This window comes from Populus nigra, chromosome 4, assembly GCF_951802175.1.
Source record: "Populus nigra chromosome 4, ddPopNigr1.1, whole genome shotgun sequence".
NCBI lineage: Eukaryota > Viridiplantae > Streptophyta > Magnoliopsida > Malpighiales > Salicaceae > Populus > Populus nigra.
In genome coordinates this window covers 20839703-20865524 of record NC_084855.1, presented here as the reverse complement: position 1 = coordinate 20865524, position 25822 = coordinate 20839703, and the positions used below count along the sequence as shown (strand labels likewise).

Genomic DNA, 25822 nt, shown 5'->3' with positions numbered 1-25822 from the left:
CTGCATGCAAATGGCTACCCCATTTGCATCCAAAAGAGGGAAGAAAAAGGTTACCAACTATGGGGGATTGCTAGTTGAAAGTGCTAGGAAGGCCGACGTGTTGTTGGCACCATTGCTGATGACAAAGACGTTGCGAAAGAGGATGAAGAACATGTCTGGTGGAGAAGAAGAAAAGATTTGGCAAGAAAAACTGATTTTCACCAAATTTGGGCTCTGATTTCTTGATGCTCGGGGCATGAAATCCACCTCTATTTATCGAGGATGGAATCCACCTCTATTTATAGAGGATGGAAGATGGACATCTTGTCTTTACTAGTGTCAAATCTTGACCCTTGATTCAACACAGAAGGATTTCAATCGCTGGTTCAAAGTTGCTATCATGACCTGAAAAAGTTGGTTGTTAAAGGCTGGTCAAGTTGGCCAATTTGGGGCGGCACCGTGGCGGCTGCAGGGACAATTGGCTGGCGAGATCTACTATAGGGTGAAGTATAATGTCAGTTCATCATGGTGGTGTATGGTTTGTTTGGTGTGATTGAGAGATAAAGCATTAAATGTTCTTGGAAAATAGCCACCTGGACAACTTTTTCGGGTCAAAAGAAGAAGACAATGAACAGTAACTGGACGACGCGTCGTCTAGTTGCCTTTTTTTTACTGTTAAAAAACAACTCCATTTTGGACCTTAAATTAGGGTTTTTTTCAAAGTTCAATTTGGTCCTTCAGCTTTTAAATTTTTTCAATTTAACCCCTAATTGACTCCAAATTTTTTATTTAATGGAATTTTGCCCCTGCCGAATTTCAATATCAACCCCAAATTTCATTGTCTTTTCAATTTTTTCCTTGGTCTTGGATTTATGCAATTTGACCATCAATTGACTATTAAACTTTAAATTTTCTTCAATTTCACCCTTGATTTTCATCAATTACCCCTTAGTTCAATGTTTTTTGCAAAATGGTCCATAGTTGCAAATCTCTTCAATTTAACCCTTAATTGACCCCAAAAGTTTGATTTTCTTGCGATTTTACCTCTAATTTGAACCACTTGACTTTATGAAAATTAAATTTGATCTCCTAAAATTTTATTTTTTTCAATTATGTCCAAATTAGACTTTCAAACTTAGATTTTCACCAATTAAACCCCTAATAAAATTAATTTGACCCATTTAAAGTATAATTAAGTCCTTACACCTAATTAAATCCTTTAATTACACCCAAATTAATTCTTAAAGATAATTAAATTATCAATTTGGCCCATGATTAAATTAAATTGGCCTCTTAAAATTTTAATTATATCCCTGGGCTTAATTTTTAACCATATTCTTCCATTATCCATTTAATTTGACCTTGAATTTGCATTATCTCTTCAATTTTGGGTAAAATGGGGTACTATTAGGCTTCCAAAGTCGCAACTTAATCTTTCTATATGTTTGAAATCCTCTTCAGCCTACTTTTCCAAGTTGCTAGTTTTCTTGCTTTCTTTATTTTCTTTTCTGACTTTTATTTTGAAAAGAAAGCAGGTAAATTTAGAAATAACCAAGAAATGAGTTATGACAGTTTCCCTCCTCTTCAAAATGTTTATAATGAAAGTCTTGTGCAAGACTTTAGACAATAAACTTTGTAAAGAAAAAGAAAAGGAAAGAGATTATGGACTCATTATATTAAAAAATTGTCAATCCTTCTGAAAAATGTTTGCAATGAGGGCTTAAAAGCGCACTCAGAGGAAAAATAAATAGGGATAAAAGGCACACTATCTGAAGAACGAGGGCTAGAAAGTGTAATTGAAAGAAAAGAAGATAGGGTTTCTAAAGAAAAAGATGATATTTGAGAAAGACTTTTGAAGTGACATGGTAGTATCAAGCAACCTGTTTATTAGTAGAATTCAAAGATTTTGAAATGTTCAATTCCCAAATGAAAAACTGAAAGGTCTTTCCAAAGTAGTCTCATTATAATGAGTGATCTATCCTGGTAAAAAAATACAAAGATTTTTTTCAACTGATTTTATTGTAATGGGTAACCTGTTTAGGTGAAAATAACAAATTTTTTTAAAATGATCTCATTATAATAAATAATTTACTCAAATAAAAAATACAAAGATTTTTCAACAATCATTATCCACATCTTCACAAGAGGCTGAAAATTTCAGGAACGAAGCCTGCAAGTGTGTTGTTTTAAAGCATCTAGGTTATTTGTTCAAGTTGCGTTCCTGCATATATAGATATTAAGTGCTTATGAGGGAAGTTTGTTTGATACGCATGCTAAACAAATAATGATTACTGTAGCGTTTATTATTGTGTTTTAAAAGTGTTTTTAAAAAAATAAAAAAAATTTATTTTTTATTTTATTTTAAATTAATATATTTTTTATGTTTTTAAATTATTTTGATGTGCTGATGTTAAAAATAATTTTTAAAAATAAAAAAAATATTATTTTAATATGTTTTAGAATGAAAAACACTTTGAAAAGTAACCACTACCACACTCTCGTATACCTTGATTTATGTGTTTAGAGCATAAAATCTAATTAAATCGCACCACATATTCGCCTCAAAGTTTTTATTTAACTGAACTTTATATTAGGATAGTTATTTCTTTAATTTTCATCTGTTCCCCTGGACCCGACACACGATGACTGAGATGCATCCAGCTCAATCCTTGTGCCCATGTATCTATTAGTTGATGAAGCCCTCTTGAAAGAGGAAAGATAGTCGTGTTTCTGTCAGCCTTTTGTTATATTAACTATGGCTGGATGGTCATGACCAAATTGCATGAGGAGAGAACCAAGTTTTAAGATACCAAATGGCACCAATAACAGAGCATTTCATTTATTTTCTTTGCTACATTCAGCTAAACATGGAATGCATTCGGAGAAGAAAGAAATAACGAAGACAATTAATGAGTCAAGTATAGTATAGGGTAATGGATGTGGAATTAATCAGGCAACGAGTTTAGCAGATTCCCACTCCACAGCCTTCTTCAGGAAACTGTCTTCTTCCAGGACCATCTGAACAGGCAAGAAACCCATACCATTGGCCATGGCTAGCATCATTTGCTTCGTCTCTGACTTGAACTCTTCTAAGTCCACTGTCCCATTCAAGTCATGATCAAATTGGACAAAAAGAGAACCATAGACGAGAGCAAGCTCATCCGGGTCTGTTTCCACATCCACGCCGAAGTGGGTTTCCAATAACCTCAAACACTGCAGCTCCTTCAACATTTCCCCGTAGGAAAGCCGGCCATCATGGTCTGAATCAAGGTGGGCGAAGCGGTCGCATATTTGCGCGCTGAATGCTTCCTCGTCCTCCAGAAAGTTCACAATGGTGGCACCATCCAAAATCTCCACACTCATTTTTGGTCTCTCTTTATTTACTCACAAACTAGAACTAGAGAAGGTTTAAAACCGTAAATTAAAGGGAAGCTTTAGAGAGAACTAATATGATATTGATGAATCAGGAGTTGGTTCTGTGCTCTGTGAAATAAAGAGAAGCTTTCGAGATAACTGATTTGATGTTGATGAATAAGAAGCTGGTCTGGTGCTTATTTATACGTAAATACGGAGCACACAGACAGTTGACGAGCAGTCAGAAATATAGTTAGCACCCAGTTTCCATATGGTTTTTGCTTTTCTGACATGCTTCTAATTACCCTTTGCTGCATGGTTTTTGGACGCTTTGCAGAATCTGCTGCTTCGAGGATCGGTCGGTCAGCCACTAAAATTTTATTATTAGAACTATCTTAAACAGGCGAGCCATCAGTCATAGTCTAATGGCAATGGCAACTTGGGAACGGGCTTTTCCCCTAATAAAATTCGGTGGGCTAGCCGTGTTTATAAAGTCGAAAATTAAATGAAAGTTGACTTTCTCGAAGGTCCCAAGATGGTGTTCCTAATTTCAAACCCCCAGTCAAAAGCAGCGACAACGGTCAATTTCCCTTCTCCTTCCGAGACAGACCATGTTCTTTTTTTATTTATTTTTCTCAGAACACAACAAAAATGCAAATATTGTACTATAGGTTTGATTTCACCTATTCTACATGTGTTGTTTGTCAAACATTAAATAATGGGTGTGATAGAGATTTAAACAAGGTCGAACTGAATTTTTACTTCTTCTTGTTTTTTTTTTTTCAGAGATGGACCTCTACAACTTGATGCTTGCAATATTCTTTACTTATTTATTTCCATTTCATGTTTAATGGATTATGTCTAGGGCGACGTCAAACGACATGTTTTAAGTGTCTCTTGAGAGGTATTATGAGGAAAGAAAAGAGTTTTGGGTGTAATTATAAAATTATAATTAAAATTTAAGAGTCCGTATTTAATATAATGGTTATTAGAAAACCTATGGTCTGTGAGAGTTTGACTAAGAGACTGATTGTGCAAGGGAAATGCGCATTATCTCCAGTGCAGCCTACCTGAAATAAGTTACATTGTTATTTGATTGTTATTCTAAGATAAGTTTCTATTCATTGGAATCGTTTAAGGTTTAAGATAAATCTCTGTTCGTGAGAAAATCAATACCTTATGAGGTTGAATCCAACCATTGTAAAGTCTAAATTTTAGTATCGTATTTATATTGAACTTTTATCTTTAATACCTGAGGGTATACTCTAATGTATAGTTTTACGCCCTAAAATATTCAAGTCTATGTTTAAATCATAATATAAAATGAAAAAAAATAATTGGTGAAGGGTTTTTGACATTTTGGCTAAACTCTAACGGATAATCATAAATTAGTTATGATATCTATTTTATATTTTAAAACATGAGAAAAATACAATTTTTTATTTTTTTTAAAATATGCTTGGAAAACTTTGAGAATTTGGCTATATACATGAAAACAAAACATTGTTTGTTTCTTTGAAAGAGGAAATTAATTTAAAAATTTTTGAATTTTTTTTTGAATTTTTGAAATTTCTTTTGAAATGTTTCAGAAAAAACTGGGTATTTTAATACCGGATATATATCATATAGTGTAATTATACAGCATAATATTATGCAAAATTGATAGAAAAACATGCGAGAAAATCACAATTTTTTTGGAAGGGCTTTCTTTTAATATTATTTATTAATATATTATTATTATATATATTGGGCTGGGTCCTACCCAGACATTTGGGCCGGACCTAGCCGGGTCAGGTCGTGCTGCCAGGCAACCCAACAGACCTGGTCTTCATCCTTTTTTATGGGTTGGACCTAATCAAGCAATCATGGGCTGGGTTGGAAGGGGTCCAACCCATCTTCACATGGTTATTGGCCCGACCTAATGACCATGTGAAGTGATTGATTTTTGCATGCAGAACCAAATGCTATGCTTGCAAATGGTTGCCTCGTTTACATCCAAAAAAGGGAAGAAAAAGGTTACCAACTATGGGGGATTGCTAATTAACAATGCTAGGAAGGCCAACGTGTTGTTTGCAGCATTACTAGAAGCAAAGATGTTACGAAAGAAGAGGAAGAAGATGACTGGTGGAGAAGAACAAAAGATCTGGTAAGAAAAAGTTATTTTCAACAAATTTGGGCTCTAATTTCTTGATGCTCGGGGCATGGAATGCACCTCTATTTATAGGGGATGGAAGATGGACATCTTGTCTTTACTGGTGTCAATCTTGGCCCTTGATTCGATACAGAAAGATCTTAACCGTTTGTTCAAAGTTATTATCATGACATGAAAAAGTTGGTTACTAAAGGTTGGTCAGGTTGACCAATTTGAGGCGACACTGTGACGGCTGTAGGGACAATTAGCCGTTGAGATCCACTCTATGGTGAAGTATAATGTTAGCTCATCATGGTGGTGTATGGTTTGTTCGGTTTGATTGAGAGATGAAGTATTAAATGCCCTTGAAAAATAGTCATCTAGGCAATGTTTTCGGTTCAAAAGAAGAAGACAATGGACATTAACTAAACGATGCGTCGTATTGTTGCCTTTGCTTTAATGTTATAAAACAAATCCATTTTGGACCTTAAATTAAGGTATTTTTTCAAAGTTCAATTTGGTCCTTTAGCTTTTGATTTCTTTCAATTTGACCCTTAATTGACCCCAAACTTTTGATTTAATACAATTTTGCTCTTGTCGAATTTCAATATCAGCCATGAATTTCAGCACCTTTTTCAATTTGATCCTTGGTCTTGGATTTATGTAATTTGACCATCAAACTTTAAATTTTCTTCAATTTCACTCCTGATTTTCATGAATTACCCCATAGTTCAACATGTTTTGCAAAATAGTCTTTAGTTGCAAATCTCTTCAATTTAACCCTTAATTGACCAAAAAAATTTGTTTTTCTTGTGGTTTTACCCCTAATTTGAACCAATTGACTTTATAGAAATTAAATTTGATTTTCTAAAATTCCAATTTTCTCAATTAAGCTCAAATTGGGCTTCTAAACTTAGATTTTCATCAATTAAGCCCTTGATACAATTAATTTGACCTATTGAAAGTATAATTAAGTTCTTGCACCTAATTAAATCCTTTAATTGCCCAAATTAATTCTTAAACATAATTAAATTCTCAATTTGGCCCATGATTAAATCAAATTGACCTATTAAAATTCTAATTATATCCTCAGGCTTAATTTTTAAGTAGATTCATCCAATAACCATTTAATTTGACCTTTAATTTGCATTTTCTCTGCTTTTGTGGGTAAAATAGGATACAATTAAGCTTTCAAAGTCACAACTTAATATTCCTATATGTTTGAAATCCTTTTCAGACTACTTTTCCATGTGGCTAGTTTTCTTGCTTTCTTTATTTTCTTTTTTGACTTTTATTTTGGAAAGAAAAAATGTAAATTTAGGGAATAATCCAGAAATGAGTTATGACAGTTGCCTCCCTCTTTACAATGTTTATAACAAAAGTCTCGTGAGAGACTTTAGACAATAAGCTTTGTAAAGATGAAGAAAAAGAACGAGATTATGGACTCACTATATTAAGAAATGGTCAATCTTTCTGAAAAATGTTTGCAGTGAAGGCTTAAAAGCGCACTCAGAGAAAATATAGATAGGAACAGATAGGAATAAAAGCACACTATCTGAAGAATGAGGGTTAGAAAGTGTACTCGAAAGAAAAGGAGATAGAGTTTTTAAAGATAAAAATTATCTTTGTGAAAGACTTTTGAAGTGATATGGTAGTACCAAGCAACCTCTCTACTGGTAGAATTTAAAGATTCTGAAATGTTCAATTTGTCATGGGTGACTCACCCAAATGAAAAACTTAAGGTCTTTTTAAAGTAGTTTCATTATAATAGGTGACCTATCAAGTAGAGAAATACAAAGATTTTTTTCGAGTGGTCTTATTATAATGAACAAGCTGTCCAGATGAAAAAGACAGATTTTTTAAAAATAATTTTATTATAATAAGTGATTTACCCAGATAAAACATACAAAGATTTTTCAACCATCATTGTCCATCTTCACACGAGGCTGAAAATATCAAGAGCTACAAGCCTGCAAGTGTGTTGTTTTAAACCATCCAGGTTCTTTGTTCAAGTTGCGTTTCTGCATACATAGGATATTAAGTGCTTCCCTCTTTTCAATGCGGGCAGTTTGTTTCATACGCATGCTAAACAAATCATGATGGAATTAGATGTTTAGACGCGCACCAGATTCGACTCGAAATTTTTATTTAATTAGACTTTATACAAGGACAGTTATTTCTTTAATTTTTATCTGTTCCCCTGGACCTGACACACGCAAGTTCTTTTTCCATTCTGATGCAACTCTGTTCTACCAATTCCATTCCCTTGAAGCTAAATTTTGAACGATGACTGAGATGAATCCAGCTCAATCCTTGTGCCCATGTATCTATTAGTTGATGAAGCCCTCTTGAAAGAGGAAAGATATTCGTGTTTCTGTCAGCCTTTTGTTATATTAACTATGGCTGGATGGTCATGACCAAATTGCATGAGGAGAGAACCAAGTTTTAAGATACCAAATTGCACCAATAACAGAGCATTTCATTTATTTTCTTTGCTACATTCAGCTAAACATGGAATGCATTCGGAGAAGAAAGAAATAACGAAGACAATTAATGAGTCAAGTATAGCATAGGGTAATGGATGTGGAATTAATCAGGCAACGAGTTTAGCAGATTCCCACTCCACAGCCTTCTTCAGGAAACTGTCTTCATCCAGGACCATCTGAACAGGCAAGAAACCCATACCATTGGCCATGGCTAGCATCATTTGCTTCGTCTCTGACTTGAACTCTTCTAAGTCCACTGTCCCATTCAAGTCATGATCAAATTGGACAAAAAGAGAACCATAGACGAGAGCAAGCTCATCCGGGTCTGTTTCCACATCCACGCCGAAGTGGGTTTCCAATAACCTCAAACACTGCAGCTCCTTCAACATTTCCCCGTAGGAAAGCCGGCCATCATGGTCTGAATCAAGGTGGGCGAAGCGGTCACATATTTGCGCGCTGAATGCTTCCTCGTCCTCCAGAAAGTTCACAATGGTGGCACCATCCAAAATCTCCACACTCATTTTTGGTCTCTCGCAATTTACTAACAAACTAGAACAAGAGAAATTAAAGGGAAGCTTTAGAGAGAACTAATATGATATTGATGAATCAGGAGTTCGTTCTGTGCTCTGTGAAATAAAGAGAAGCTTTCGAGAAAACTGATTTGATGTTGATGAATAAGAAGTTGGTCTTGTGCTTATTTATACGTAAATGAGGGGCACACAGACAGTTGACGAGCAGTCAGAAATATAGTTAGCACCCGGTTTCCATTTGGTTATTTGACTCTTTGCATGATCCGCTGCTTCGAGGATCAGTCGGTCAGCCACTAAAAGATTATTAAACTATCATCAGTCAGAATCTAATGGCATTGCCATCTTAGGAATGGGCTTTTCCCCTAATAAAATTCGGTGGGCTAGCCGTGTTTGTAAAGTCGAAAATCAAATGAAAGTTGACTTCTCGAAGGTCCAAAGATGGTGCTGGTAATTTCAAAACCCCCGTCGAAAGCACCGACAGCGGTCACTTTCCCTTCTCCTTGTAAGACGGACCGACCATGTTCTTTTTCTTCTTTTTTCCCCCCGCAATACACAACAAAAATGAAAATACGGGCATATAGTTGTCTATTCTACATGTGTTGTTTGTCAAACATTAAATAATGGGCATATAGTTGTCTTAGAGATTTAAACAAACTTAATTATGGTTCTAACTGAATTTTTTCTTTTTTTTCGTTTCTTCAAAGATGGACTTTTAGAACTTGATGCTTGCAATATTCTTTACTTATTTATTACCATGTCATGTTTAATGGATTACTTAATCATTTATTAAAATTATCCTATGTACTTATTTATAGAAAACCATTTTTCTTATACAAAAGGATTAAAAAATAGTAATTAAAATAATGAGGATCAAAATTAAAATATAAAATAAATTTTATATTTGATTGAAGGGTGTGATTAAAAAGAAAAATCAATTTAGTAAAAGGATAAAAAAATTCAAAAAAATGAGTATAAAAATTAACATAAAAAATCAAAAGAATGTTTTGATTGAAGAGTGAAATTAAAAAGAATAATAACTTTTACAAAAAAGATTAAGAAAAAAATTAGATATCAAAATAATAAGGACCAAATTGAAAAACATAATACCATTAATTTGAATTGAAAGATGAAATTGAAAACTAATAAAACTTATTCAAAAGGTTCAAGGTAAAAAAATTTGAAACCCAAAGATTGAGCACCAAATTAGAGAATATAATATTTGATAAATTAAAATTAAAGGATGCAATTAAAAATAAATAAAACTTTTATAAAAAGGCTAAGACCAAAAAGCCCCTTAACTCCATGTTTAATGTTTTTGCTTTTAAAAGTATTTTTATTATTACTCTATGTGTTTTAATTTTTTTTAATTTTTAAATTTGGTCAAACCCTAATTTTATGAGTTGCTTGGAAGGAGCTTTAGGCATTGGTGACTGGCTGGAATCACAAGGTCACCAATGCATTGTAACTGATGACAAAGAATTGTTGGAATTGTAGTGAGTGTATATTTTCTTTGCACAAAATTCGTTGTGTGTCTCATTACACGCATTTGGCATAACATAAACTAAAGTAGGCCTCCACATAAAAAGATGTAAGATAATCAAGTATTTAATCCTTAATAGAATTACTATACACAACAAGCTAGAAATATAGCATATGATCACCATTGACAATCATTATTCATATCTTCACACGAGGCTGAAAATATGAGGAGCTACAAGCTTATAAATGTGTTGTTTTTAAGCATTAAGGTTCTTTGTTGAAGTTGCGTTCCTACATATATAGGATATTAAGTACTACCCTCTTTTCAATGTTGTCTTCATTGCATAAGATGAGCTCATGAGAATCCATGTTCTTGTATGAAATTTCTTACCTGGTTATCATCAAGTTATCAATGAGGAGTGAAATATGGCAGTTATTGCATACATGGCTTACAATCTTGAAGGAAAGATAGTAGGAACTGTTGGTGTTGGATGCATCAATAGGATTTTACTCCAACATTTGAAGCCTTTTAATTGCACTTTATTGTATCATGATAGACTTAAGATAGAGCCAGAGCTGGAGAATCAGACATGGATAAATTTTGAGGAGGATCTAGATTTAATGCTTTCTAAATATGACATAGTTGTCATCAACATGCCACTTACAAAGAAAATAAGGTATGATTTTCAATTAATTTTAAATATAGAAGTTTGGATCTTTTGCCTTTAGACCTTTACTTTCCCTAATGACCTAAAAGAACAACAAGATTAACTGCTGATCTCCATATCCTAATTGTAGTGATGACATTAAATGATTTCAAGATCTTAGATTTATGCCTTTTATTTCCAAGAATATTAGGATGGCTAGTTTGTTGATTTTTTGCTCTTCAACTGTATAATTGTCATAGAACTTGACAAGCATATTCTTGATCTCCATGTCCTCATCACTACACCTTTCCACCCCGCAGATGTTACGGCATAAAGGATCAAGAGGGCAAAAAACCGCTTCTCACTACTGGAATTGGTTATGATCATATAGATTTGGAGGCAGTAGCTACTGCTGGGTTAACTGCTACAAAGTTCACAAGAAGCAATGTTGTCTCAGTTGCAAAAAATGAGCTCATATGAATCCTTGTTCTTGTATAAAATTTCTTACCTAGATATCATCAAGTTATCAATCAATGAGAGTGGAATGTGGCGGCTATTGCATACAGAGCTTACAATCTTGAAGGTAAGATGGTGGGAACTATTAGTGTTAGACGCATCAGAAGGCTTTTACTCTAACGTTTGAAGCCTTTCAGTTGCACTCTACTGTATCATAATAGACTTAAAATGGAGATAGAGTTGGAGAATATGACAGGGAAAAAGTTTGAGAAGGATCTAGATTCAATGCTTTCTAAATGTGACATAGTTGTCATCAACATGCCACTTACAAAAAAAACAACGTATAATTTTCAACTAATTTTAAATATAGAAGTTTGGACCTTATGTCTTTAGACCTTTACTGTCCCCCTTCTGATAATGACCTAAGAGAATAGCAGGATCAACTTTGTAATAATTGTCATTTTATTAGTTTAGATTAGTGATCTTTTTATGGTTGGTAAAAGGATAATTTGACTAAAATAGAAGTTTATCAAGATTAGTTAGCATTATCTTCTCTCTAATTATCTGATTAGTTTAGGTTATTTAAAAGATAAATTCAGATAGAGTAGAAAAAGTTATCTAAAGATAACTTTATTATTATTTTTGTAAAATATGTTAGTAGTCTGTTTCCAACATGACAAACTAGAAAACTTGAAGATTTTTCTTATCCTTATCACATAAGACATGTATATAAGAAAAGTTAAGTATAAAAAAAGCAATGCGTGATGTGCTTCATATGAGAGTTTCAGAACGTAAAAAATTAATTACATTGAAGTAAGAATGCTAACCAATTAAGAAGTTTACACAGAGTTTCACAACAAATACTTTTGATTGGCACATATTGAATAGTCAGTACCAGTGTGTTGTTTCAAAAAAGCATAATAATACCACTATGATTATATGATTGGCTCTTAACTCTAGATGTAGAAAAGAAAATTAGAAAATATTTGATGATAATTAAGATAGACCTAAAAAAGGTTTATAATTGTTTGAGGTAGGACTTGATCCTAAATGCTATTAGGGATATGGTATTTTGGATAGTTTCACTTCCTTAATCATGAAGCGTATCCCAATGACCTTGTTATAAGTGAGCTGGAAAGATAAGATTTCAAATTCCTATACTTCATCACAAAGTATTCAACATGAAGATCCTCTATTCTTATACCTTTGTTTCATGTATGGAAAAATTGATCTAATACGGTTGAGACTAGAGAGTGAATTTGTTTATTTCAGTAAAAGGGTTCGACTTTTATAACTTTTTGGTAAAAAAATGTTAGTGTGGCTAAAAACAAGACTGTTTTATTCGTCTAAAGGTGGCTCGTGATATCAATTCATTTCAGTGTTTGCTTTAACAAAAAATATTTGGTAATATTTTGGAGTTCCTATGTTACATATGCTTGTTAACAAATACATATAGTAGAGCGGTGGAAAAAGTTCAGAATGTAGTGTTAGGTTGGCAGACAACTCGATTATCTTATGCATGATGAATCACTTTCTATTATGATAAGGTAATTTGAAAGGCTATAGAAAAAGCAATTAGTTACTTAGGAGTCTATTTGTCTGTCTAACATTTTTTAGGTGTTTAAGCTTTTGAAATATTCAAGTTAACAATGATGCTTTCTTTATACAAGTGATTCAGCTTACTAGAAGTATTAGGGTTTATTATTTCTCAAAAACCCTTGGGACAATAATAACAGTAAAGTTATATAGAGAAACTTGACTCTTAAAATTTTATTCAAAAAAGATAATTAATATCCAAATCACTAAAAATAGTTTAAATAATGTATATTAAGTAGTGTTTGGTTATTGCCCTGAGACAAAAGAGACAAAGACAATGAAGACATAAATATATTTGGTTGAAGAGATAAAGATATAAAAATAAATATGTCTCTTGGATAATTTTGGAGTGAATGTCTATACTTTCAAAATAGAAGGTACAAAGAGGAGATGTTTCTAGAAACAATATTTATTATTTATTTATTTCTAAAATATCCTTGTAAAAAACTCTCAATTTCAAAAGTGTACAACTAAGACATGTAAAGATAAAAATAATTATTATCATAATTTTAAAACCCAACTTGGATTTAAATGGCTCTGAAAAGAAGAAATAAGAATACTTGGTTGATGTATTTCTGCAACAATTTGGATTCAACTTAAAGATGGCTCTAACTAGGTTAGACCTTCAAAGAATTAAGATGAGAAATGATGAGTCGGTCAAGGAATATGCAATGAGGTTGCAAGAAATGACAACACAAGCTTACGCTCCACTACTATAAAATGAGCTCAATTCCATCTTCATTAATACTTTAAAGACTCCTTATTATGATTACATAACTTGTAATTCATGAGATTATTAGTAGAGAGGGTGGAGCAAGGATTGAAATTGAGAAGGATATGTAATTAAGAAGAGAGGTTTAATGCTATGCCATTTGACAAACAAGAAGATAACTCCTATATAAGAAGTATAAATCAAGATCATTCTATATCTTAGCATCCTAATCATTCTCCTCCAATGACTAATCAGGTTCGATCTAATAAGCAAATTTATGAAAAGTCATAGTAGTTAAAGAAAACTCTATCACTCTTCATTTATCTTTTAAAGAGAAATTTGAAAGATTGGTCAATATTGGACAGATTATTCTGATTCTCTATAAACCATTTCAACCCCTATATCCAAAATGGTATGATCCTAACTAGACATGTGAGTATCATGATGGTACTAGTGGTCATAACATTGAAAGTTGTTATGCTTTTAAAGACAAGCTCCTCTAGCTTATTGAGGCAGGATGGATCACCTTCGAGGAAACCCCAAATGTGAACTCTAAAGTCATGATAGAATATGTGTAACAGCCCAACCCAACCTGCCAGATGTTGTCCATTTTGGGCCTTATAGCCCTCGCAAATTTGTTCTTGGTGACCATGCATGGCCCCAAAACGCGTCTGACATGTTAGCAACCAGCACTACTAATAAGACCAGCTACCAAATCCTCACCCGCCAATATGGGATATTACAATCCAGCCCTCTTAAGAAGCCCAACGACCCCGTCAGCACAACTGGACAGCGAGTGATGTCGGCTGTGATACCAAATGTAACAGCCCCGCCATACCTGCTAGATATTGTCCACTTTGGGCCTTATCGCCCTTACGGATTTGTTCTTGATGACCACGCATGACCCCAAAATGCGTCTGACAAGTTAGCAACCAGCACTACTAATAAGACCAACTATCAAATCCTCACCCGCCAATGTAGGATATTACAATATGAATTGGGAAATGGCTCTCAGATTAGGAGTCTTGTCCGATTGGATCTCACTATATCATCGGATGCTCAAGTGCCTTTATCAAATATTGACATATCTTTACCACTCAAAGATATTTATTAGCATTTCTTAAACACTGATGTAAACTTTGTGATTATGTGGTTACATAACCCACATTCAAGATTAAGATTTGATCTTAAAAAGCCAAAATTGGTCTCATAGACGTGTGACACAATAGAAACCTATCCTAAAACACCAACATTATTAGAATGATGTCAAATGACATCATGAAACCAATTAAACTTTGAGAAGTCAAATTTAGTTTGTTTAGGAATAAAAAAAAATACAAGAATCTCTCTCACATGTTAAAATTGAAAAATTCATCAGTATTATTTATCAATCACTGTTGAAATTTAGGCTTATAAGTGTTTAAATTGTTCTAAAAAATTAACCTAAATGGATCCACCCTTATGGGCTAAACTGACCTACATATAAAAACTGACCAAAAACCTTTACTAGTATGCCCAAACCCTGATTCAAACAAGCATTGGATCCTAACTGGAAAAAAAAATAATTAAACGTAAACAAATAAAATAAAGCCCATAATATTAAATCTTTGTTTTACCGTGAGGAGAAGAGAAGGAAAGAAAATATTATAAAATTGATTCAAAACTTATGTATAGTCTTCCATACATCTCATTAAAGACCCAAAGTAATGAGAAAATGACTTGTAACCATGAAGATATAAGGTATCATACCCTGATGATTATGAAATAACAAAAAAGTTAAAGTGACCAAGATATCCTTGAAACTAAAGGAAAGGTAGCCGCCTATGTTGTTTCCAATTTGTAGTAGGATTTTGATCTTAAACTTATGCTTTATTTCTTATTTTGAAATGAAAGTAATTATTGGTATTAATTCCTTTTTTTTTGCCACCTTTTAGGATCCTTCTAATACTAGGAAACATAATTGAAGTTGCTGGAATAATCTCCTTACATAATTAGAAAGCTTTGCTGCCATTTTGTTTCTTAAGTCAACTTGGATTTTTTTTGTTTCCTTTGCTGTGTTGTCTCCTCATCTAACAAGAAAATAAATAAAATAATAAATTCTAATACTTAAAGGAAATAATTAATGGTCCCATACATAATAGGAAGTCCAAAACTAATTAGGAATAAAAAAAATACATAGAAACATTATAAACACAAGGCTGGCCGATAATTTGGAAAAGTGGCAACCTTATTGCCAAAACCTCATGGCCCAAATAAGGTTAGAATGAGTCTTTTTTGCACATCGATAAGTTGTACTAAGGCCTTCTCTTGATACTCCAATGGACCCTTCAAATCTAACTTGGTCGAAACATTCAAAACCAATGTATTCAATGCCTATTTCAATGCCTTTGTCTTACCCCGAGTCATTAGCCCATTCAAAACATGTAATGGATCCTTGCTAGAGTTTATGGGCTGATCCACATCATCCACTCTCTCCTTGAAATGATTCGACCTCGAATCAAAACCTATGTCAAACAAAGTAAGATCAACAACATTAAAGATATTACTAACACCATATTCACCTAAAAGATCAATTTTGAATGCGTTGTCACTAATCCTCTTTAAAAGCTGAAACGGGCCTTCACTACGAGGCTCTAATTTTGATTTCCTTTAGTTATGAAATTGTTCCTTATACATGTTCACTCAAACCTAATCACCGAGTTGGAAAAAAACTTGTTTATGCCCCTTATTTGCCTTAAAAGTGTACAGTTTGTTCCTTTTCTCTATTTTCAATTGAAATAGGCATGGTCATTAGGTTAAAGATTTGCAAGTTTATTCATTTGTTTTGAAACATAAATCTAAAATGGAGAATAAAATGGCAGATGCCTTAAATCGCCGAGTAACACTATTATTTGTAATAAGTGTTGAAGTTACTGGATTTGAGAAATTAAAAGAGGAGTATGAATCTTGCTCAGAATTTAGAGAAGTATATATGACTTTGAGAGATGAGAATAACTGTGTTGTAGATAGTTATCACCTTAAAGAAGGGTATTTATTTTAGGATTAAAAGCTTAATATCTCAAAGACATCTGTGTGTGAATTTTTTACATGAGAGATTCATGTTAGAGGTCTTTCAGAACACTTTGGAAGAAATAAACCCATTTAATAGGGGGAACATCAATTTGTTTTTGTCTAGTTTGAAAAGAGATGTAGCCAAGTTGGGAGGTCAATGTTGAACATGTCAACTAGCAAAACATAAAAAACAAAATACTGGTCTTTACACCCCGTTACCTATTCCTACTTGCCCTTGGCAAACTCTAAGTATGGATTTTGTGATTGGGCTTCTATGTACTGCAAAGAAGCATGATTCTTTTTTGTGGTTGTCGATTGTTTCTCTAAAATGACTCATTTTATCCTTTATACTAAGGCCATAGATGCTTCTAGAGTTGCGGAACTCTATTTTAACGAGATTGTCAAGCTGTATAATTTTTCCCAAACCATAGTCTTAGATAAGGATGTTAGATTTACGAGTTATTTCTAAAAAACCCTTCGTCATATAGTGGGAACTAAGTTGAAGTTTTCTAATGCCTACCACCTAGATTAGGCAACCTTTTGAGGTGTCTAGTGAGTTATCATAATAGAAATTGGGATTTTGTTCTTCCTATGACCTAGTTTGCATTTACCAGTTTTGTCAATATGTCAATTAGCATGATTCCCTTTGAAGTTGTACATGGTTACAAGCCTAGGAAACCTTTAAACCTTCTTCCCATGTCTCTTCATGCTAAGGTGTTTGAGTTAGCAAAGTTTTTTACACGTAAAATTTAGAATTTGCATATTGAGATCACTAAGCAAATTTAAGCAAGTAATGCACAATATAAACTCTAAGCTTATTTACATAAATGATATAATAAATTTAATGTAGGAGACTAAGTTATGATATGAAATAGACATGAGCAGTTTCCTTTAGGAACTAATCGAAAATTGTATGCACGTAGTGCAGGGCCATTCAAAGTGCTACAAGGGGTTGGTCCAAATGCTTATGTTCTTGATTTACCACTTGATTCTAGCATTAACTTTACATTTAACATTGCAGATTTAGTTGCATACCAGAAACAACATCATATTCCAAATGATCCCTTTGAGATGCCACCTAATTCTCATCTTGATGATCCTATTAAAACTTCTACCCCTTTGACCTTGATCTAAACACAAAAGGATAATATTGATGTCATTATGGATGAACAAGTTCTTTTTACTAGGAATAGTGAGGTTCAACGGTTTCTAATTCTTGGGTGGGCCAACCTGATTCAAATTGTATTTGGATCACTATAGATACTTTGCAACAGATTGATCCAAATTTTTTAGAGTGCTATTAGGGTCGTCCAGAGCTACATTGGGAGAGTAGGTGGGGACTCTAGACCCAAACTGCAAATTACACAAGTATATAGACAAAGACGACATAAGATGGCCTAACATGTCACTCTTTGGTTGGGAGATTGAGTCCATTTGAGCCTATTTCATTGTTTTATTTTATTTATTTGACTTATTTATACTAGAAAATTTTAATTGATGAGTTGAACCCATTAAACGGATGTTTTAGGATTATACTATTTATATGTTTCTCTTTTAGTTTTTGCAAAAGTTTTTTATGATTAAATAAAAATGATAGACTTTTCTTCCTGAATTCTCTCAGTATCTTTTTTTTTTCCCTTTCTATACTTTCAATTCTTGACTTATTTCTTTAAGGCTTCATTCTTTACTGCTTTAATTTTTTATTTTATTTTTTGATTTTTTGTTCCGCATCACATTCTCAACAAGGTTTGAACGAAGACTTGAATAATGGGCATCTTCTGGTATCCCTGTTTGAGCTGTTTGGCGAAAGTATTCTCTCCTTCATTCCATCTCCTGAGATGTCATGCGGGAAGTTTGTTTCATACGCATGCTAAACAAATCATGATAGAATCAGGTGTTTAGAGCGCCAAATCTAGTTAAATCGCACCGCAGATTCGACTCGAAGTTTTTATTTAACTAGACTTTATATTAGGACAGTTATTTCTTTAATTTTCATCTATTCCCCTGGACCTGACACACGAAAGTTCTTTTCCCATTCTGAAGCAACTCAGTTCTACCAATTCCATTCCCTTGAAGCTAAATTTTGAACGATGACTGAGATGCATCCAGCTCAATCCTTGTGCCCATGTATCTATTAGTTGATGAAGCCCTCTTGAAAGAGGAAAGATATTCGTGTTTCTGTCAGCCTTTTGTTATATTAACTATGGCTGGATGGTCATGACCAAATTGCATTAGGAGAGAACCAAGTTTTAAGGTACCAAATGGCACCAATAACAGAGCATTTCATTTATTTTCTTTGCTACATTCAGCTAAACTTGGAATGCATTCGGAGAAGAAAGAAATAACGAAGACAATTAATGAGTCAAGTATAGTATAGGGTAATGGATGTGGAATTAATCAGGCAACGAGTTTAGCAGATTCCCACTCCACAGCCTTCTTCAGGAAACTGTCTTCTTCCAGGACCATCTGAACAGGCAAGAAACCCATACCATTGGCCATGGCTAGCATCATTTGCTTCGTCTCTGACTTGAACTCTTCAAAGTCCACTGTCCCATTCAAGTCATGATCAAATTGGACAAAAAGAGAACCATAGACGAGAGCAAGCTCATCCGGGTCTGTTTCCACATCCACGCCGAAGTGGGTTTCCAATAACCTCAAACACTGCAGCTCCTTCAACATTTCCCCGTAGGAAAGCCGGCCATCATGGTCTGAATCAAGGTGGGCGAAGCGGTCGCATATTTGCGCGCTGAATGCTTCCTCGTCCTCCAGAAAGTTCACAATGGTGGCACCATCCAAAATCTCCACACTCATTTTTGGTCTCTCTTTATTTACTCACAAACTAGAACTAGAGAAGGTTTAAAACCGTAAATTAAAGGGAAGCTTTAGAGAGAACTAATATGATATTGATGAATCAGGAGTTGGTTCTGTGCTCTGTGAAATAAAGAGAAGCTTTCGAGAAAACTGATTTGATGTTGATGAATAAGAAGCTGGTCTTGTGCTCATTTATACGTAAATGAGGGGCACACAGACAGTTGACGAGCAGTCAGAAATAGAGTTAGCACCCAGTTTCCATATGGTTTTTGCTTTTCTGACATGCTTCTAATTACCCTTTGCTGCATTGTTATTTGACGCTTTGCATAATCTGCTGCTTCGAGGGGCGGTCGGTCAGCCACTAAAAAATTAGTATTAGAACTATCTTTAACGGGCGAGCCATCAGTCATAATCTAATGGCAATGGCAACTTAGGAACGGGCTTTTCCCCTAACAAAATTCGGTGGGGACTTACTCGAAGGTTCAAAAGCACCGACAGCGGTCAATTTCCCTTCTCCTTGTAAGACGGACCGACCATGTTCTTTTTCTTCTTCTTTTTTTTTCCGCAATACACAACAAAAATGAAAATATGGTACTTTCGGTTTGATTTTACCTTTTCTACTTTGTCAAAATGTTTTTTTTTGTTTTTTTTACCATAAATAATGGGCATATAGTTCTATTAGAGATTTAAACAAACTTTAAGGATAGAACTGAATTTTATCTTTTTTTCAAAGATGGACTTTTAGAACTCGATGCTTGCAATATTCTTTACTTATTTATTTACATGTCATGTTTAGTAGATTACTTAATCATTTATTAAAATTATCCTATGTACTTATTTATATAAAACCATTTTTCTTATACAAAAAGATTAAAAAAATTAAAATTAAAAACAATGAGGATCAAAATTAAAATATAAAATAAATTTTATATTTAATTAAAGGGTGAGATTGAAAAGAAAAATCAATTTAATAAAAGGATAAAAAAATCAAAAAACAAAAGAATAAAAATTGATATAAAAAATCAAAAGAATATTGTGATTGAATAGTAAAATTGAAAAAAAATAATTTTTATATAAAATCAAGAAAAAAATCAAAAATCAAAACAATAAGGATTATATTAGAAAATATAATATTATTAATTTAAATTGAATGATAAAATTAAAAATTAATAAAATTTATATAAAAGATTCTGAGTTTTTTATGCTTCGCAGAATCTGCTGCTTCGAGGATCGGTGGGTCGGTCAGCCGCTAAAATTTTATTATTCGAACTATCTTAAACAGGTGAGCCATAAGTCATAATCTAATGGCAATGGCAACTTGGGAACGGGCTTTTCCCCTAATAAAATTCGGTGGGCTAGCCGTGTTTATAAAGTCGAAAATTAAATGAAAGTTGACTTTCTCGAAGGTCCCAAGATGGTGTTCCTAATTTCAAACCCCCAGTCAAAAGCAGCGACAACGGTCAATTTCCCTTCTCCTTCCGAAACAGGCCATTTTCTTTTTCTTTTTCTTTTTCTTTAAAGAACATGGATTTTACTAAAATTATCCTGCGTATTTATTTATATAAAACCATTTTTCTTATTTTCTACAATTTAATTTATTATTCTCATGCTCATCTCTTTTTTTTCAATGGAATAACTTTTACAAAAAATTAAAAAAATAAAAATCAATCAATTTAAAAAACATAAATTAAACCACATATGGTATTAGTAATTTGAAATCCACTATCAAGAAGAGCAACAATGGTCAATTTCCCTTTCCCTTTTCAATCAAATCAATTCTTAGGTCATAATACAAGCCAAAATTGCAAATTAAATTACAATTACAAAATATAAAAGTTAGATAAATCAGTATAGCAATTTATAATCCTTAAATTTTGTTTGTCCTTAAGCTTTATTTTTCAATTGTAGTCTTTTGTATCCAATTTCATTAACAATTTATCAAAATTGGTTAAGGAAAGAAAAAAATTAGCAATAAAAGTTTAAAGTGTAAAACAATGAGAAATCTCATGATCTATCTCAAATTTAAAAGCGAAAGTTCTTTTTAGTCCATTTACTCTTTTTTTCTTACTTTGCAATCCATTTAGTTTTAACAATTTTAATTTTGGTTTAACAAATTAAAAGGATGTTCACTTGAAATATCACATTTCATAGATAAATATAATTGGTATATAAAATTTTAATTTATTTGAAACAACTATGATTTCACAATGTACTTATAAAAACCACAATATATCACGAGATATGAAAGTCAACTAAACTAGAACAGTAACAAGCAATGCATGTCCACCCTTCAAGATATTGTTAAAAACTTCTAATAAATTTATAGTCATATTGATATAATCATACCTGCCATCATATAAAGAGTGTTTGGCTTCGAGGTTGAATTTTCTTTTCATTAAAATTTGAAAAAAAAATTGCTTCAAATTAATTTTTTTAGTGATTTTATATCGTTTTAATGTGCTGACGTCAAAAATAAATTTTAAAAGATAAAAATATATTATTTTGATGCATTTCCGAGTAAAAAATATTTTGAATAGCAACCTCTACCACACTTTCAAACACCACTTTAAGATTTTTTTCCAAAGTCAGATCTTTGTTCCTAGTGTTGAAGTTACTCACAAAATGATAAAGATAAAATCCAACTGACTCGGACCATATCTTTGTCATGACATTCTTAATTGCATTCTATCTATATGATAATATATATATAGTCCAATATAAGCAACTATCACATATCAGCAAATACAATCTAAGTAGAATGTCTAGTTATAATTAATCTCTTCTTCGACCAGAGTAAATACACAAAGGAAATATATGATTGTTATCATTAAACCCAACTCTAACCAACAACTTCATATTAAACTTCATGTACAAGTGAGTGTCATCAACACTTATCAGAGAACAACAATACCTTCACTCCTTAATTACAGGTCCAAATGTTTAAAAAACTCTTTCAATTATTAATATGCTACCATCTACCTTTTTTTATCCCACTAGACAATTGTACTCATATTTGATTGTTAGAGTACTAAAAACAATCTAGGCGACATTTAAAATGAATTCTCATGTGAACAAAACAATTGTTTGGGTACCCTTTGTTTTGTTATCCATACTTTGTAATATGATGTTAAACCTATTTATTGACTTATTTTTTCTTAAATGTCTACAACACTGATATTTGTGTTAACATTAACATTGACAAAAACATATTAGCAATAAATTTTAAATCAAGTTGATAGTGGTGTCATCATTAACTGATGTATCGGAACATGTGTGTAAACCTTTCAACTTTAAGATCTCAAACAAATTTGAATTCTTATGAAACCCTGTATGTAAATACCATTAATACTATAGTACATTCACACATTATAATTACACATAGGTTATGATTAAAGGTCATACCTTGTATTCTAATGAATTTGTTATGTGCCACTATTTCATTATATTAATTAATTTAAACTTGGTTTGGAAGGTTTGTCCAACTCCTGACTTAAAACTTACATTTGAATTTCTATAACTTAAAGCTCAGCAATCAAATATCATTTTAGAGTCATTATTAGCATATACATGATGAAATATATTGGGATCTTCCTTCTCTATCATTTCAGGTATCAATGTTAAGTCCATTAAACCAATAACTATCTAAGACGAACTATGATGCTTATATAACTATTTGAGTAAACCTTGAGACCCGAGTATACTCGATGCTAGAAGAGTAAAATTGCTTAGGTCTATTATTCAAATAAAACTTTATGTATCTTGATTTGTATTTGGTGGCCAACCTAATCATAAACTTCAAACTGACATCACAACAAATGGGCATAGCAGCATAACAAATTAGTCATTCCACAGCTTGCATCTTCCAAGTAATATCAACTTCAATTTCATCATTATTTCACTAATACCTCCATATATGACTTGTTTTAGTTTGATCTGTGAAATGTATAATCTAGAACTTATAATTACATTGTTTCTTCTAATGTAAGTGATATTATTGTTGCTATAAAAAATAATAACACCATATTAATGACATAACAATGTTATATATTAGAAGGCATATTCTATAAAACAACAAAACCCAATGCTATCATATAATCATCTTAAACAATAATTAATTTATCTAATTTATAACTAATTGAACACTAACAAATTAATTTATCTAATAATCTCAAACATTAACAAATTAATTTATCTTCTAAAATTTATCAATTCTAACATATTCTCACCAAAATTTATCAATTACAAAAAAATTACATAATTCACATAAATCCAAATACAAGAAAAAATATAAATGTAACAAAATCCATCCATTACCAAACATTCTCACCAAATCTACCAAAATTTATTAATTCTAATAAATTTATATCTAAATTTATCAAATGTAAAAACTACATGATTCACAAAAGCTGTAATATAAAAATATTATAAAATTTAACAAAATTCATCAATTCCATAAATTCTCTCTAAATTTATTACTTTTAACCAATTCTCACAAAAACAAATAGCAGTAACCATGATTGTATCTTTCGACTTGTTTTTAATTGAATCAAGAAGTAATATCTTAGAAGATTTTATATTCTAATTAATTTTTGTTTAGTTTTTAGATTTTTTAGCAACCAAGTTTACCTCCTCTTGAAAGAAAGAACCATGTTATTGTGTTGAATTACGAGCCCCGCCTAGCTTTTCTCAAATTTTTTTAATATTTTATCTATATAATTTATATTGTAATTCTTTACCCTTTTTGCAGCGTTTGGCTTTCAATATTTATCTCTATGATATTTATTACTTTTTTTATTATTTTTCTCAATTTAGCTATTAGTTTTCTTAGATTGTCTTGCTAAAAAATCTTAGAAATTTCTTCCATTTTTCTATTTTAAAACCTTAGCTTTCTCTTATAATCCATTCACTTTTAGATTGATTAAAACTTCTTGGCTTCCTTGAGTATTCTTAAAACATTCATTTATTATTTGATCCATTGACTTTTCTTGAAACCCTAATTTCTTATTTAATATCTTTTGAAATGCTAAGTTTTCTTAGAACTCTAATCTATTATTTGAATTATTTTTTTAAATCTATTATCCTTAGTTTGACTATATGTAACAATAATATATAAACATATTGCCTCTACAGAGGATCTATCTCAATAAAAGAAAATTAATTAGTAACAATAATTAACATTGAGAACTAATAATAATAAAAAATAGTGATTTGATTATTGAACAATTTTAAAAATACAAAGATCAATTAAATAAATTTAAAGAACATAGAAATTAATTGATCAAGTTAGAAATACATAGATATAAATGAATAATTGACACAAATATAAGGATAAATTAAATATATTTTCTAATTTTCTTTTAAACAACATATAGTTTTATATTTGAATAAAGGCATAAGTTTTATTATATTGCAATTGATGAAGTTAGAAAAACTTCAAATGCACGTGGGCATTTCAACGGTTGTTTAATGGGCTTGAAAAAAAAATTGTTAGGCTTGAGATGATAACCATATTCTCCTATAAAACAAGTTCTTTAGGTAGAATATATGACCCTTGAAAGCCTAAGTTAATAAAGCATAGGAAAAAAAATAATGTACATAAAAAGAGTAACAAAAATTTGGGAGAATGTGTCTTATGTTCTATGTGTATGGATCTTATATATTGTCTCATACCTGGTGTTATTTTGCTATTTATATACCTTAGACCACATGCATTTTTGTTGTAGGCATTAGGATAACAAATTTACTTGTAGGAGTAATCATAAAAAATATTTTATTTATCATTAATGATCACACAATTAGTTTATTAGGATGAGTTATTCATGTAGGCACCCATCCTATTAACTTATGAGATAGAGCTTCAAATAGGCATCATGTTGACAACTTGAAGAACTCAGGTGAGCGTCGTACTAATAATTTATAAGACAAGAATTCAAATGTGCACCCATATTGATAATTATAAAATAGAAAATCCAGGACAATGATAGTATATTATGTGTGCGTTGAGCCTTATGTCATGTTTAATGTGAGATTTGCCAACACGAAGAGAGTTAATTGTGCTTGTCAGTTTAGGTTAGCTACCCTTTCCTTATCTTTCTCTTTTTTTTCTTCTTCTCTTTTACTTTTGTTGGTGGGTTTGATTGGACCTTAATTCTAAGGACTGGTTAGGCCTTTTTCTTTCTTTCTTTTCTTTTTTCTCCTCTATTTTATTAGGCTTGGTTGGCTTAATTAAATATTGAAAAGTTGTTAAAGTGTCACAAAGTGAAATAGAAAAAAGGAAAGAACATTTTTTACTGCATGTCATAGACAAGCTAGCATACGAATAAGCCTATCATCTTCAAGCAGCGCATTCAATGACTTTTAACCTCCAATGGTGGTCTTTCTTTGTATCATTGATTTCATGTTGGCAAGGGGATTTTTCCTAGTTATTGCATGTCAATGGCAAGTTACTAGTGTAGCTCTGACAGCCTATTCTTGTTTCCTTTCTCTCTTTTTGTTTCCTTTTCTTTTTCTTGCTTTTAATGCCTTCTTTCCTTTTCTCTTTCTTCCTTTTTTTTTTCTTTTTCTACCTAGTTGGGCTTTGTTGTTGGGCA

At 32.1% G+C, this 25822-nt stretch overlaps 3 protein-coding genes and 1 pseudogene across 3 annotated transcripts; 1 reads left to right on the top strand and 3 right to left on the bottom strand.

Annotated features, from left to right (window-relative positions):
• Positions 1-2778: 2778 nt before the first annotated feature.
• Positions 2779-3582, bottom strand: LOC133690676 (uncharacterized). The gene has a single exon (XM_062110923.1). The coding sequence runs from the start codon at positions 3340-3342 to the stop codon at positions 2929-2931; it is 414 nt and encodes a 137-aa protein (XP_061966907.1). The 5' UTR covers positions 3343-3582; the 3' UTR covers positions 2779-2928.
• Positions 3583-7922: 4340 nt separating this feature from the next.
• LOC133690708 (uncharacterized) lies at positions 7923-8604 on the bottom strand. The gene has a single exon (XM_062110971.1). The coding sequence runs from the start codon at positions 8469-8471 to the stop codon at positions 8058-8060; it is 414 nt and encodes a 137-aa protein (XP_061966955.1). The 5' UTR covers positions 8472-8604; the 3' UTR covers positions 7923-8057.
• A 1259-nt stretch (positions 8605-9863) lies between these two features.
• Positions 9864-14274, top strand: LOC133691761 (formate dehydrogenase, mitochondrial-like; annotated as a pseudogene).
• A 4411-nt stretch (positions 14275-18685) lies between these two features.
• On the bottom strand, positions 18686-19541 carry LOC133690681 (uncharacterized). Its single transcript, XM_062110927.1, has one exon. The coding sequence runs from the start codon at positions 19230-19232 to the stop codon at positions 18819-18821; it is 414 nt and encodes a 137-aa protein (XP_061966911.1). The 5' UTR covers positions 19233-19541; the 3' UTR covers positions 18686-18818.
• Positions 19542-25822: the final 6281 nt, after the last annotated feature.

Excerpts from the sequence above, each read along its gene's own strand:
- LOC133690708 (XM_062110971.1), bottom strand. The coding sequence starts at position 8,471 with ATGAGTGTGGAGATTTTGGATGGTGCCACCATTGTGAACTTTCTGGAG.
- LOC133690681 (XM_062110927.1), bottom strand. The coding sequence starts at position 19,232 with ATGAGTGTGGAGATTTTGGATGGTGCCACCATTGTGAACTTTCTGGAG.
- LOC133690676 (XM_062110923.1), bottom strand. The coding sequence starts at position 3,342 with ATGAGTGTGGAGATTTTGGATGGTGCCACCATTGTGAACTTTCTGGAG.